The sequence below is a fragment of the Lissotriton vulgaris genome, chromosome 2_1, assembly GCF_964263255.1.
Source record: "Lissotriton vulgaris chromosome 2_1, aLisVul1.2, whole genome shotgun sequence".
NCBI lineage: Eukaryota > Metazoa > Chordata > Amphibia > Caudata > Salamandridae > Lissotriton > Lissotriton vulgaris.
Window position 1 is genome coordinate 213,999,853 of NC_141687.1, and position 15,453 is coordinate 214,015,305.

At 42.7% G+C, this 15,453-nt stretch overlaps 1 protein-coding gene across 1 annotated transcript in view; it reads right to left on the reverse strand.

Annotated features, from left to right (window-relative positions):
* Positions 1 to 15,453, reverse strand: part of TMEM120A (transmembrane protein 120A) — a 157,538-nt gene that overhangs the window by 18,551 nt on the left and 123,534 nt on the right. Inside the window, exons 10-11 of the mRNA XM_086954768.1 lie at positions 5,279 to 5,343; positions 4,060 to 4,128 (exon numbers count right to left, since the gene is read on the reverse strand). Of these exons, the coding sequence (XP_086810894.1) occupies positions 4,060 to 4,128; positions 5,279 to 5,343 (134 nt within the window). The remainder of the gene's footprint in view (positions 1 to 4,059; positions 4,129 to 5,278; positions 5,344 to 15,453) is intronic.

The window sequence follows — 15,453 nt, forward strand, 5'->3', positions numbered from 1 at the left end:
CGCTTTCAGGGCCAGTCCCAATAAAACGGAGTCGAGATCTTCAAAAAACGTTCCAGGTAGACCAGGCAGTCTATATACCAATAATCCCTTAACTGATTGATGCTGAGCCAAAGCGATAGAAAAAGCAAGGGTCTCCGAGCCGCGAATGTCATCCACTGGCAAGACATTACAGGACGTGCCTTTCTTCACCACCAGTGCCACTCCACCACCCCTTCCCTTAGCTCTATCCTTCCTGAAGATGTTATAATCAGGCGGGATTGCCATGGCGACATCTGGGTTAGAGAGTTCTCCCCACCACGTCTCAGTAAGCATAAGACAAAGTGGCTTTACCGTATCGAGGAGCTCAAAAATGTCTTGTGCATGTCTACACGCCGATCTAGTGTTTAATAGCATGCAGAGATATCCAACACTGGCGATGTTATTGCTAGGTGACGATGACAGAGCGCGGTTGGGGCGCCAGCCACAGCCGGGGCAGATGGACTTACCTCGGTGGCGGCCAGGAAAGACAGTGCAGCAGCCACTGGCAGCATTGAAGAGAGAGCGAAGCTCCCCAGGAGTGTAACGCAGCGCTGGTGACCCTGTATGACACATGCCTGGTCGCAGAGCCCAGCCCGCCGCCCCGACCGCCTCCGGGACGCTGACGGGCGCAGACGGGCAGGACACGGGCGCAGACGGGCAGGACTCTGGCTTGACTCCGGCGCGAGTCAGGCGCCACCGCTGCGCATCTCCGCTGCGCGAAGGGAAGTGAGCTTTAAATGCAGCCTCACCTGGTCTCCAAACGGAGCTCTAGAGCGCTGGATCCGGTGGAGCGCTGGAAGAACAGCAGCCCCAATATGGCGGCCAGGCGCCACGAGTGAGCGACCAAAATGCAAATAACTCCGCTCTACAAGCGGTGGGGGGCCCAATTATGGTGCAAGTGTGTGGGCGCGGCGGCGATAATAAAAACAGGGGGTAAATAACAGAAACCAACAAAGATAGTAAAAACGGCAATTTTAAAATGCAAAAGCGCTGCGCGCCTACTGCAGCATAAGACAGACAGTGTAGCGCGATGATAATGCCAATCACTCCTTACTAGAGGTCGAGCAGCTCAGAAAGCTCGCCTTAAATGCAGCCTCACCTGGTCTCCAAACGGAGCACTAGAGCGTTGGATCCGGTGGAGCGCTGGAAGAACAGCAGCCCCAATATGGCGGCCAGGCGCCACGAGTGAGCGACCAAAATGCAAATAACTCCGCTCTACAAGCGGTGGGGGGCCCAATTATGGTGCAAGTGTGTGGGCGCGGCGGCGATAATAAAAACAGGGGGTAAATAACAGAAATCAACAAAGATAGTAAAAACGGCAATTTTAAAATGCAAAAGCGCTGCTTTAGAATCTATTTGTGCCATTATCAAAGAACAAACTTCTCAGAACCACGTCCTTAAAGATATTTTCGGACTGCTTGAAAAAGACAGAGTGGAGCTCAGCTAAAATGTACAACTGCCCCAAAAGTGAGTCTTCTGAAGTTTTTCTTAGAGGCTTCTGCAGTAACACTTAAACAGCTCAGTGTTATTAAAAGCGCAGAAACTTCTGCTTGTCTGTTCTAGGAATCTCCTACACCACAAACGCCCCAACACCATCCATGTTCAGTTTACTCATTAACAAGTAAGTGTTCTAAAATGTTTTCTGTGTTTGTTTTCGCCATACATGCTGCATAAGTGGATCTTGTCGAGACTTGTTGCTCAAGGTCTCACGCTTGTAAAGGTATGCATGTTCGAAACAATCTTTGAACGTCTAAGGCTAAACAGGGGGTCTCAAAATGTGATTTGCTTTACAAGCAAAATTGGCTTACAAGCAAAATTGGCTTACCTTTTGTGCCCTGAATGATGCACTGCTCACTGTGATTGTGTTATGTAGGGAATACACAGTTTGCAATGTGACACCTTTTCCCCTGAGATTTTTATGCGAGTAGAAAGACAGAAATTAAGCATTTGTATTCAGTGAAGCTATGTCCCAGCCCTACTTTTTCCATTCACAAAGCACTGACGTAATATTTTAGTTTGAATTGGGAAAATCAGTCTATAACTTAAGGAATGCAGGAACATGGTTTTCTTGTTGGTCTAGCGGCTATACACTGTAGATCAAAGCGTGTGATTTAGGTTTTACGTTGTAACTCCCCTGCCACAATTAACTTATCTGTCATGGGTGGGAGCACTAACAATAAACTGAGCACCAGTATAAAGTGCTGGAATGGAATTTCTCAATATACCTACTACACTCTACCAGTGTCACAGACTGCAAAGAGGTCAGGAGCTAATTTTAAGTAGGGGATGAACCGGTTCAGTTAGTGCTGTTCCACTAGGAATATGAGGTCTGGGGTAACCTTGGGCCTATAGACGCTCTATTGACCATGGACATGTCAATCCCCTGCTGCGGAAACCTATCTGATATCCAAGGCAGCACACACCCACACATGCTTTACAGAAAGGTTACAATACAATCCCTCCCACTCCCTGTACACCGTCCCTTTCAAACATGATTGCATCCGCGTCAGGAGAGCTTGCTCCAAGAATGCTGGACTCCATGTTCGACTGTTTAGTTGTCGAGAGCTGCCAATCCTAGGGCTCGGTAGGGCATGCAGGCTCCTGCACTCAGGTATTTATGTGTGCCTCATCGGTACCTCAACACTTCTGTAGAAGTTGTGCCAGGAGAGAAGATTAACCCCAGTGTGCTAGTGTGGTGTAAAGAGAGGTTTGAGGTGCCAAAAAAAGGCTGTAATCAAATACTTAGAATATTCAAAGTAAACTTACAAAGCCAACATTTGTTTTACTACTGGCATGGCCTGGATAAGTTCTACAGAATTACGTAAATCGACTGTTGCGAAAACAGGGGTTCGTAGTTTGGGTATGAAGACAAAGACAGCACGGTGAACTTGATACATTGCGAGAATTTATTGTCAGATTTGATCTGTATATTTTTTCAACAAGATAACACTGCTTCGTGCTACACAATCAGCTGTGCATAAGTCTGTGTACTACATGGCGAGACCAAGCCTATATCTTGGATTATGTCTCATGATAAGTAAATGTAAAGGTTTAATAAGGAAGTGCCTCAAGCCATTACAGTATCAAAAGACCCACTACTTAATTTTGTTCTTATAGGGCGAAGACTACATGTGACATATAAGAAGACCAATGCCAGCTGCTACAGAACGTCACAGCTGTGTTTGCAGAGCATTGGTTGGCAGTAAAGTAACATGGATTGAGGGCAGCAGGGAGAGAGCGTGCAGGCCATGTGACTAAGGAAAGTAGGGCGCTCCCACACACCTCTGAACCCTGCCCCTGAATATTGAGGCAATGCACAAGGTAAGGTCCTACAGATTGGCCCCATAATTCCCATATCTGCAGCCACCTGCTGGGAGAAAACCGAAGTCCAGCTCCTGTCTTGAACAGAATATTAGGAGCAAGATCTCCAGTGGCATGGGCGCCGCTGGAAACGTTTGGCTTCATCCAAACTCCCCCATAGGCATCAAGAACGTCAAGTCAAGTGTGGTGGGGCAGAGGTGGCCCGGGGACAGACCCCATTCAACCGCAATGAACACAGGCTTCTCAGACAGAATCTGCAGTAAACACCAAAGACCAAAACCACAATGAACATCAAAACTGTACATCCAATCCCATTGGACAGAGAAGAAAGGGCAAAGTGACTGAAGTAGATCAGAGAGTAAAATCACAACTCCTGGATACCTCATCCACGACAAGATTATCTCATCTTTGACAGGAAATATACTCCAGCAAGCCCAGCCCAGGTAAGTCACTAACGCCGCTTAGACAAACCAGGTCACAATAATACAGCGGACTGTCTTAAATGGAATTATCTCAGTTCAAAAGATCTGGAAGGCTCCCTTTTCCTCTGTATTTCTATGACTAAAAGACGTATAGTGTAAATGAGTGAGAACAGAGAGGAGTCCCTGCACCACGAAGCTAAAACCATCAGCACTTGAATTTTAGCATCACACGTGCCAATAGTTACCAAGCTTTAACAGGCGCCCCAAGACTACTTCTTGTTACAGCTCAGCCACTCACCTGCCATTCTTTGCACTCCTTGTGTTTGGCCAGTTGGAAGAGGGTGATCGCGTTGTACAGCTGCCAGAACTGCGGAAGAGAGAAACGGATAGTTTGAAGTCATCGGCAGGATCCAGAGCTTCCACGTCTGGACAGTGATGAGGAAATGACATGGGTGCTACAATCGCCATACCTAAAGCCCTCTGCCTGCATGTTCTGACATTCAAACTATCAGCAACACCAACTCCATTCCAGACTTTCCAAAGACTCTGCATCCCAGGATATCCAGTGGCGAGCTGTTCAGTTAGGACCAGATTCACAAAGGGCCTCTGCACTTGTGGTGGAGGCCCCGCAGTGGTGGGGGAGTCTACGCCTTAGTGGCGGAGGCCCGCAAAGTCGTGGCTGGGATCCCACTCTCGTGGTGGGACCGCTTTACAGCAGTTACCCATTGTGGAGGTCCAGCCACAAATTTGCATCCCACCACAACTGTGCAGCCTTCGGCACGTGTGCAGAGGCCCTTTGTGAATCGGCAAAATCTACTAACTCCGGTCCTGAATCCCCTTGCATGTGTGCACCCCGTTCCCACAAGTGTATTTCCCAGAATCCCCCAGGTATGTCATGTTGACTTTCTGATAGAACACAAGACCTTTAGGTGGGTACACCCTTGGACAGTCCCCATTTGCTCCAGCACTTGCTACCCAGAGGCTTTTTGTTAGTGGCTGCAAACTGGGCTTCTATTACTATCTGATACATTCTCAAATGTGGCTTTCCACCAAAAAAACACTTTTTGGGAGAGCGTTTCACATTTGAGGGATGCTCATCAGGCCCCTTCTTTTATTTGACTTTATTTTAATGTGATAACCTCTGGGGCGCCATTTTTGCCGGATACTCTGTAACCTAGAATTCCATGTCAATCCTATTTTTTACAGTACCGTGTTATTACCACATTAGTGCCCCAGCTGAAAAGGTTTATTAGGACGATCCATCCGTATCCTGCAGTGGCAATAATGCTCGAGACCACACAAGAAACAGGCCACACAACTGCTTCAAACATTCATACAGCAAAAAAAAAACTCTGGATGTCAGCGTGTGATGACATGTTCTATTTCACAGACCCCAACAACTGGTAAATAGCAACGCTGCCTTCAGTACCCAAGGAGTCTGTGCTTAGCGAAGGGATATCCACTCCTGCGCAGTCAAGTGGAGGGAGAATGAATGGAAAGATCAGGTGCTCACTCACCTGTCCAAAGAAGAGGAAGGGGAGCAGGAATGTCAGACCCCTCCACATCCAGGACTGGAAGCCCTCTGCAACGAGAGAATAGATGTTTGTGCTGGCACGATTGGAACCAAGAAGTTGTGGTTGCCTGATATTAACTTTCCCCCAGACCACAAGCCATGGTAAGCACAAATAAATATATTTATAGGACAAAACATCAGAAACTGACAAAATAGTGAAACAAAGAGCAAAACAGTGCTCTGTGTAAAACCAGTGGTCATAGTATTACCGCACGAGCTTTAAGGATCTACTCATAAACGCTAGATGCTATTGTTAGGTCTGGATTGACAGCGCAGCTGCCTTGCAAGACATTTTGGGACTAATACTTTTAAATAGCTTCAGCTCTACCCTGAGAAGTATTCCTCTCATACTATTGGTTGTTTGGTGTATCATTCCACCTCCTATAAAGCGCATGCATTGTAATGAGCACGGGACTTTTTCCCTCTCAAAAGTCCATTCGGTCATCGCATAGGAATCTGCTTTTCTCTTAAAGCGGCATTGTAAACAGAAAGTAATAGATTTTTTTGTTTTTCAAAGCAGCAGGGTTTATCAATGAGGAGTCAGAATGCACACCCAACCAATTTGCTTTGCGAATGCTGATTACGTTTGGCTTGATGAATGCCATTTGTGTTCTAATCCCAGGGTCTAATGAAGGTAATAATAATGACCTGTGATGCAATAGACCTGATGACTGTGTGAGGTGTTGAGCTGCTAGCTCCAAACATTAGGACTGGAACACGCCTTCTGCTCATCATTCTTCCAATGAGATTAGTGGTTTTCAGAGGTTCAGTTGGGGATAGAAATCAACATAAATCTTCACGACAACTTTGTTAAGGGCAGACATTCACCATCAAGTGCTACTGACATGCATATCAATGCCTTTTCCTAACTTATATTTCATATTCTCAGGGATGTGTCCTGAAGACAAAGCGAATTAGCTGTTTCACACCAATCCTCAAACTAGAACGATGAAGGATGTTCTGCAACGGAAGGCACAGCTAATACGTTGGAGAGCCCAGGAGGATTAAATATTTTTAAAACAAGTGTGCATTTCTGTTTTATAAGTGTTGCAGCATTTATTGAAAAATACTTTAAGTCCACTTGGGTCTAGGAAAATTACTGATGCTATGAAATTACCATACGATAAGTGCATGCTAACTTGCATCTTTCCTATTCGCATGTCTATTCCATCATGGAACCGTGTGAGAGCAGTACAGTTAATGAAAGTAAAGAACATAAACGTGTTCATTAATACATGTTTTGCTCATAACAAGTAAAGCGAAAAAGCAGAGAACCCATGGAAGTGACAAAACAAAAACATAATTAAGCACATTATAAAGAGAAAATACATTTTATTATCCACCAACTGATACTCTTAGCTGCTAAGTGGCGCATGTCATGTGAGACACTTTCAACAGAGTTTTGGAATTTTAGCCAACAGTGCTTGGTATACTTGGAATTGTAGTTTTGCTTTTACCATTATAAGTAAATATTTAAAACATCTAGCTTGCAAACCTCTGCTGCCCAAAGCACTAGGACTTGATTTTATGTATGACAAAAGGCATATGAACTAGGCCTGGGCGGTAAATTCAGCTTGCAGAATTTGGGTAATTTAGCATCCCGTGGAGAACTCGAAATTGCCCAAAATTCTGCGTTCCGCAGCTTCGCAAAATGTTTTGCTTGTTCGCGTTCTCAAAATGCATGTTTGCGAGATATTTCCCCCCCCCGAGCACGCAAACAGCAATTACGAACAGGAAAAAAGCATTGCGAACAAGCAATTCCGCGTGTTGGCGGAATTTCTGCGTGTTCGCAGATATTTTTTACGGTTTCACGGAGATTTGCATAACGCGATTACGCAAATTCCGCCCACCCCTAATAAGAACGTGTTTCTAGACTGAACATCACCATCCGTCCTCATTGTAGATCATTCTGTGTCCCTGCTGCATATCACCCTGTGCACACCTCATTCCCACTCTGGAGTGCCACTGAACTATAATCAATCTAGCCAACCCTGCTGTACAGAAAGTTGAGCTCTGTTCATGCACATTGTCACTTGCTATACGGTGTATGTATGATTGGTGGTCAAAATCATGTTTATTTCGGTTACTTAAACCCATAAATTACACATCACAAATGAATTAAAAGGTTTACAAAGAAAAAAAACAATACCCTCGTTCATAGGGAACAGTATCAGCCCGTATTAACTAGTTCTTTCGCATCCAGACTTGTCTTGCACTACGTCTTCCATAAAACCAGGTATAATGTGCAAATGTGACATTGCGGAGTGTACTAAAAGTGCAAGGGTAGCTAAAGTGAGAAACAAGGCAAAGGTAAACTATTTCTAAGCCGCAGGGATAATCCATCTCCGACTGTTTGCCTATTGTCTTATGAAAAAATGTGCATATAAACTGCAAACGTGACAATATAAAATTGGCAAAAAATGGAAAAAGACATCAAGCTAAAAAACATTTACTCGACCCCCTCTTCCCATAAGATGTGGCTCACCGGTTAGAGGAGGCAGTCCCTGATGCAGAGGTCAGACCCGGGACCAGGGTTCAATCCCCGACGCGGCAGGGCCTTGAGCTCAAAAATGTCCATGGACTCGATAATTCTCGCCTCAGTGGCTACTCGAATCGTGAGTTCACACTCTGCAATTCTGGAATAGCTTGCTTAATCTCCACTACGGCCCCACCGCAATGGGATGCCTGGTCTTCACCTAGGGGATGCCCAGTAGGGGTAATCTCGCAGGGAAAGGCCAGGACGGGTTCCCAAAGCAAGCGCCTTGAGACCTTACGGTGAAAGGCGCTATATAAGAACGTATGATTTACGATTTACGATTATCTAACAATGACCTTTCCACCAAACCGGATATATAGTGCAAATGTGACAGAGCAAGATATGCTAATTGTGCAAGGGTGTCCTTAAAGAGGAAAAAGGAAAAACTCTTTTGGACAACAGGGTCTCTTATACCACGTTGTCACCTATTGTCTTACTCTGACTCTTCCATAATACCAAATGTACGGTGCAGGTGTGACAACAAGATAACATTTACTCCAACTGGAAGAAAAAGATTTAAAGCTTAATACGATTACTCAACTGCCCCATCCCCACCAATCCTGGAACATTCACAGTTTAGCATTTTAGATGTAGGATTGTTATTCTGCGTTCAATGATGTTTCCATATGTGCCTTTTGGGTGCATTCTCTATGTGTACACGTGTACCAGAATGCCTTGTGCATCTATTTGTGTGTATGCTCTTTACGAAAGGAAAAACAACTGGCTTTGTCAGCACTTGTTCTCTGCATGCATCTGGTTTTAGTTAATGGCCTGTGCCAGTTGATCTGGCCATAGATAACTAGAGATGAGGCATTCACCTTTATGTCATTACTCCAGTATATGGACTAAGCACAAGATCACTCAAATACAGTGGAGAGAAGACTTCTCAGCAAGTATTCTCTGCTTTTAGATCTCTGTCTACATAAAAATACTTGCAACATAGACGGACGAGCTAATGTTCAGTTTTCAGAAACCCTGATGTCAAACAACTCTATCAAGGGAAATAGTAATCCAGAAAAATGCTTTCTCACAAAACTTGGTGTCTTTTATGACCAATCTTACTTACTACTAAAGCATACACTTGCATTGGGAAACATGAGCTGTGAAGGAACCTCTATGTCCAAGCTACTTGGGCTCCACGGACCCCTCTTGAAAGGGGCACAGACGAGATGCCGACGACACCCAGCTCATCCTCTCCCTCACCAGCGACCCCACCACCGCCAGAGCCAACCTACACGAAGGGATGAAAAACGTCGCCGATTGGATGAGGAACAGCCGCCTTAAACTGAATTTGGACAAGACGGAAGTCCTCATCCTGGGATCATCTCCCTCCGCCTGGGACGACTCCTGGTGGCCCCCGGCCCTGGGCACCGCTCCCAAACCGACGGACCACGCACGCAACCTGGGCTTCATCCTGGACTCCTCCCTGTCAATGACCAGACAAGGCAACGCCGTCTCATCCTTGTGCTTCAACACCCTGCGCATGCTCCGCAAGATCTTCAGATGGATCCCCACGGAAACCAGGAAGACCGTCACCCAGGCACTTGTCACCAGCCGACTTGACTACGGGAACACGCTCTACGCCGGAACCACAGCGAAACTTCAAAAAAGACTCCAACGCATCCAGAACGCCTCCGCCCGACTCATCCTCGACATCCCCCGACACAGCCACATCACCGGACACCTAAGAGATCTGCACTGGCTCCCCGTCAGCAAGAGCAGACTGTTAACCCATGCACACAAAGCTCTCCACGACCTGGGCCCCAAGTACCCCAACGACCGCATGACCTTCTACATGCCCACCCGCAGCTACGATCGACCGGCCACGCACTCGCCACCGTACCACGCATCCGCAGAGAAAATATACTCCATTCTCCGAAAATATCTTCCCTGGTAATCAACCAACTTGATTGACATGTTAGTTCATTCACGCCCTAGTAAGAAATTGCAATGCGTGAACCAAGCATCCATAACAGGCCTACCTATAATACTAGGTAATCATAGGTGTGGTTCTTGCCACGCTTGTGAGGCAGCCATTGTATCAGATGGTATCTCATACAATGGAAAGGAAATCAAGTTACGTCATCTTTCCAACTGTCGCAGTAACAATGTTATATACATTCTGTTCTGCAGTTGTGGATTAGCCTACATAGGAGAAACTGGTCGCGAATTTCGCTTACGATTTAGTGAGCACAAGTCTGCAGTTAGAACTAGGAAATTGTCAGCACCATTAGTACAACATTGTGCAGACATGAACCACAATGAACAAGATTTTAAATGGTCAATTCTTGAAAAGGTTCAACCCCTACCAGGACAACCAGTGGAAGTCACTCGAAAAAAACGAGAAACGTTTTGGATTTTCCATCTTGATTGCGTTAAACGTGGCCTCAACGAAGAAATAAACTGGTATGTCACTAGATAACTGCACTTCTGTAACCTATATTGACAATATTATTGGGTTTTATCCCATGATATCACATTATCATTATGATTGTGTTTATTTTTGTGTTTCAAAAGACTCCTTTTCTTCTTTATTTAATATAGTTGGTCATTTTTCTGCTTCATACGACTCTGTTTTATATATATCTTACATGTATTGTATTTACACATAGATTATTATAAATAGAGTCTTTCTCTTCATTACAAATAAATGTTTTTCAAACCTATTTTCTTTGTCTTTATTGTATCACTGAGGCCACTTACTTTATTTTTGTGGGAGCTCAGTTTATTATTCATGGCACTTATTGTTTTTCATCCTATGCACGTATTGAGTACGTTGTATTTTGTGCATTGGTGCATATTTCAATATGGCGGTACCCTAGTGCGTCTTCTATTTTCCTTAAGTGTGCAGTTGTCATTTTTTCGTGAATTGTTTATTTAAACGCGATATGTTATTAAGAGTGCCATTCATTGTACTGGCGTTTTTGTATCCCACATCCTTTATATTTATTGCTTTTCTACTCGGGTTTGTATTATATTATTTGCACTGTGCAAAGTGATTTACTTTAGTGCCCATTCCAATATGGTGTTACCCAAGTACGTCCTTTATTTTCATTTAGGAGGTTCATTGTTTTTGTTTCCTGGGTTTCCATTACATATCGCGAGATCACGCTGTTGCGCGAGTGTTTAAAATGAGAGACCTAACGTTTGATATTTTTTTCCTGTATTGGAGTTTACTGTGATGCGGATACGTTAGAATCGAGGCTCTATTTCGATCAGGTGAGCGTTAATATTCCGAATGTTGGGACGGCTAGTCATCTCACTTATTACGGGTTGTTTGCTTTAAAGTCCCAAACGCCGATTTCAGTCGTCTATGTAGCCGCTCTGCTTCTTCACGGGGCCTTGTGTTTCCATTCATCACCGTAAGGTCGCATTACATCGTACGGACCTAACCTGTTAAGCAAAAATGATCGACGCATGCCGTTCTCTCCTTAATACTCCTGAAATATTTTTATAGTCGGACATCTAGGTGCTTTCATTTCTTGTATGGGCTCAACGCGGTTTCTCTTTTCTGTGTAAACAGTATATCGGCAAGCCTTCATTAGTTTGGGAATCCTTAAACAGCTAACGGTAGTAAGGAATGGTTATTAAGTTGAAGTCAGATCTAGGATTTTGTTGTTTGGAAACCTCTCATGTTCATCCACTTTTAATTACTTTAAGCTACGACATGCCAGTATCGTTTTCGCCACATTGCAGTAGCATACATGCAGTGGTGCTTTAAATATGTATACAAAATGTACGGTGGTATCATTGTATATCAGCCTATTGAGATCTGTACTTTTATTTACTAGGACGCTCTAAAGTTTGGATGCAATACCCTCAGTGTTCTGAATAGAAAATGGATTTATAAAACCTTGTGGACATAATTGTCACCTAATAGAGGTAAGTATTGTAACAGATTTTTAGAGCAACGTAGTTAGCGAGAAATCATCACTGATTCTTCCATTTAGTCCTTCTCTATCTCTATTTTTATCTTTAGCTGGGACCCAATATTTGGTTTTTTTCAATAAATAGAAAGTCAAGGATCATACTGTATGCAGTAATCACGGAATACCCGATTTACTCCAACATCTACCTATATAGGGGTAAGAGCTATTTGTGCACTCAGTGTTAATCTCTTGTTGATGGGAGAGTCGTGTTATACGTTAGGCTTATGGCATGGGTTTTTGTATATTCTTCTTGCAGATCATTATTTGGAAGATAGATAATAAATTATCTTCTGAAACTTTGTAATTGGATTGTACCATTAGAACTCCAACTGTATTGTCAACCCTCGCTTCTCTGTGTAAGTATCCATGCACTTATGATCTTTACCAGTTAGACCCTGATTTTAACATCAAAGCTAGTGCGCAGGGTGTGAGAGTGTGCAGGGTGTGAGGGTGTCACCTTCCCTCTATTTAGATATTAGACAACATTGCTGGGACCTCTGTATGTCCTATAGGCTAATCCATGCATGCTTTCAATTTTCCTGTACTGTTGTTTTTACATGTATTAAGCATTATGTGCTATCTTATTGTCTTTTCTAATGTTCTGCTGGTCGCATTTATCGGGATGTCTCATTGTTGTTTTCAATGATGTGAAATATATACTTTTTCTTTTTTCTTTTTGGTGACAATGTTATTATTTATATATTGTAGGCCCCCTGGATATCTGGGTTTCTTTATCGGAAGTGGTCCTGAAGAAGGTGGCCTTGAGCCGCCGAAACGCGTCGACCAAGTGCGGGGTCTCACATTGACCTTGGAGACCTGTACTCATGATTTTTCTTCCGTGTTTTATATGTTGTGAGAATGTGTGAAGTTTGAGTGAGAATGTGGAGATTGTTATGAATGTGTTTGGATGTTGTTACCTTTTCTCTTTTTTCCAGGGGCTGTTTCAAATATGTACTAGTCTTCAGTCATTTGATTTGTTATAAATGTCTGATTCATTTACACTTTATGATATTTTCCTGTGTTCTCTTTTTCTGTATTTATAAAAATATTTTGTCTTTATAAAAATTGTAAATCTCACTATATCTGATGAATTCATGAAACAATGTTATTTGAAGTAAATTTATGGAGCATATATTTATAAAAATGAAATAAATAATATATATTTTGTTGTAATATTGCAAGTCATGGTCCAGTCCTTGTCACCTATATCTGAGAAGTTGCATTTTTCAATTATGTGGTAGGTAAGGGAAAATTGTTCTTTCTTGTCAAATCAACCAACTTGGGTCTTGACATCAGTCTCACGTCGTTTCCTCTCGGGGCCAAAATGTAGGAGTACTTGTTAGTATTGTGGGAATTCAGAACTAAATCAGTCCCCGAGTCCTCTTTAAAACATAGCACAGTGCAACGCGGTGCAAGAAATGGAAAACATGCTTCTGATGCCATTTTGACACATTTGTTTCCATAATCTAATGGATCAATGAGATGGTCTTCTCGAATGATGTCCAGTGGGTATTGCCAGTCTTTTCTTCTCAAAGCACTGCTGACACCTTAGCACAGGTCATTGTCAGAGCAAAGCTATTGCAATATTCTATAGAACAGGCTCCCCCAGAAATAAAAAGCAAAAAAAAAAAATCTGAATATTTCCATATGAAAAACAAGACATCCATACTGGAGCCAGTACCTCCCTCCCCCTTACCTAATTTTACAAACCCTTAAGGCTCCTTTACTCTAAGAAAATTATTTTCAGCATTAATGCAAAGTTATCGGTGTAAGCTACTACTAGACAATAGTACTCTGAGACAACTAATGCATTCACCGACTTCTTGAATTCCTATGGGTGACATACTGGTGATACTACGTCAAAAAGCACATGGTATCCGGCTTAAAAAAAGTGACCATGTTTTCCTTTACACACTTTGAACAAGTGTTGCCACAAGGCCCCTAAACTTACCTGTGTCCCTGATATCAATGAATACATTGAAATACTCTTTTAAAGTAAATCATATGATTTGTGATCACACTCTCGCCCACATTAGCACCAATATTATGGTTTGCCTGTCAATACCTCTGCAGCCTTATTCAAGCTAGATAATATTCTGAGGTCTTTCTGACGGATTACAGTAAGGCGGGCTCATTCAAGTCCTTCAATAAGACCGATGACATGTCAGCAAAATCCTTCTTCAGGATTCTGATGTTTTGATATAATCTAGGACTGGATCAATAACCAGCTTAATCGCTTCAGCACAATCCTAGGCCTTGGCAGGCACTGGTTACTTACAGTATTGATGGAGGGGCATCCAGACCCAGCTGCCCCACAGTCTTAATAAGGCTATGCAACACCGCGGCCAAGCTACCTATCTTGCTAGGAGGAAGCTTGCGAAAAGAAACAAAATACATGGGGTTATCCTTGAACTGGGCTGGCTGTGGAAAGTCCTTTGAAATGTCATTTTTTAGGATAGAACCAAGATCCTAATGTACAAAGGTTTTGTGAGTTGCACACAATTCACAAAAAGGCTTACGACACTTAAAATAGGCCAGTGCAATGGATCAAGTGGTCAAGGATCATGCCTGTATGCATAAACACTGTTTTCTGGCATTAGTTTGTGTGTTAATAGTAAGTGTTACAGTAGAAGCAGAAACTGTTGTGAACGAATGGACAACAGTTCCATTCCTTCCGTAGTGTAATATTAGTGTTTTAAGTGTAACAAGGTATTCCACCACTGATGGTTCTTTAAAATCCTTGAACTTGTGTTAATTTCTCATTATTTTAGTTTTTCCTTCATATCAACATAATTTTGTATTTAAACTTTGCAGGTGTTGGCTATAGTATTCATCCAATATAGAATGTCTTTACAATTTCTAAAAAATAAAAATCTTGCTCTGAATTTAATTATTTTCAAAAATAACCAAAAAATTTGAAACTGAAAAATAAACGTTTAATTTAAAAAGTGGATTCCATTAATTAATTCCTCCATTGCTTCAGTGATGAAACCCCAGCCCGTTGCTGCAGACTCTTGCCTCGAGTTCGCAGTTTTTTCTTTTGTCCTGGACCTTAGGTCATACCAACACTTTATCTCCTCCACACTCCTGTTGGTGTCGCCCATGGCTTTACTTGTCTCTTGATTACGCCTCCAAATCACTTTTTCAGTGCCCTCTGGAGTTGTAATCTTTCTAAATCATTTACCATTTTCAGCTGCACATTCTTCCAAGTAAAATGTCATGTTCTTGGTCACGTTTTCTTTTCATTCTCCTCACATCTTTCTCCTATGGTTCCTGGGTTGGCATTCTGTTGCCTTTCAAAGGTTCAGAAGACAAAGAAAAGTGTGCTCGTCTCCATGCTCTAAATTTAGTTGTTCATGGACATTACCTTGGTCTACGATATCAGTTCATTTAGTCTTTATTTCGAATAAAAAATTCATAAAAGACAGCAATATTTACAAAAGACATTATCAACATTACAGTATTATACAATGGTTCCCCCAGGTACATAGAAAAGATTTACCACAATCATATACAAACATTAAAACTGATTCATGTTAAAAAAGGGGTTACAATTAAAAAAGGGTTTACAGTTTCTTTGCGCGAATTAACCACATCCAACCCAAAAATTTAGCAATACAAATCACTGATTTAGCAGTGCGTACCGTATTTTCC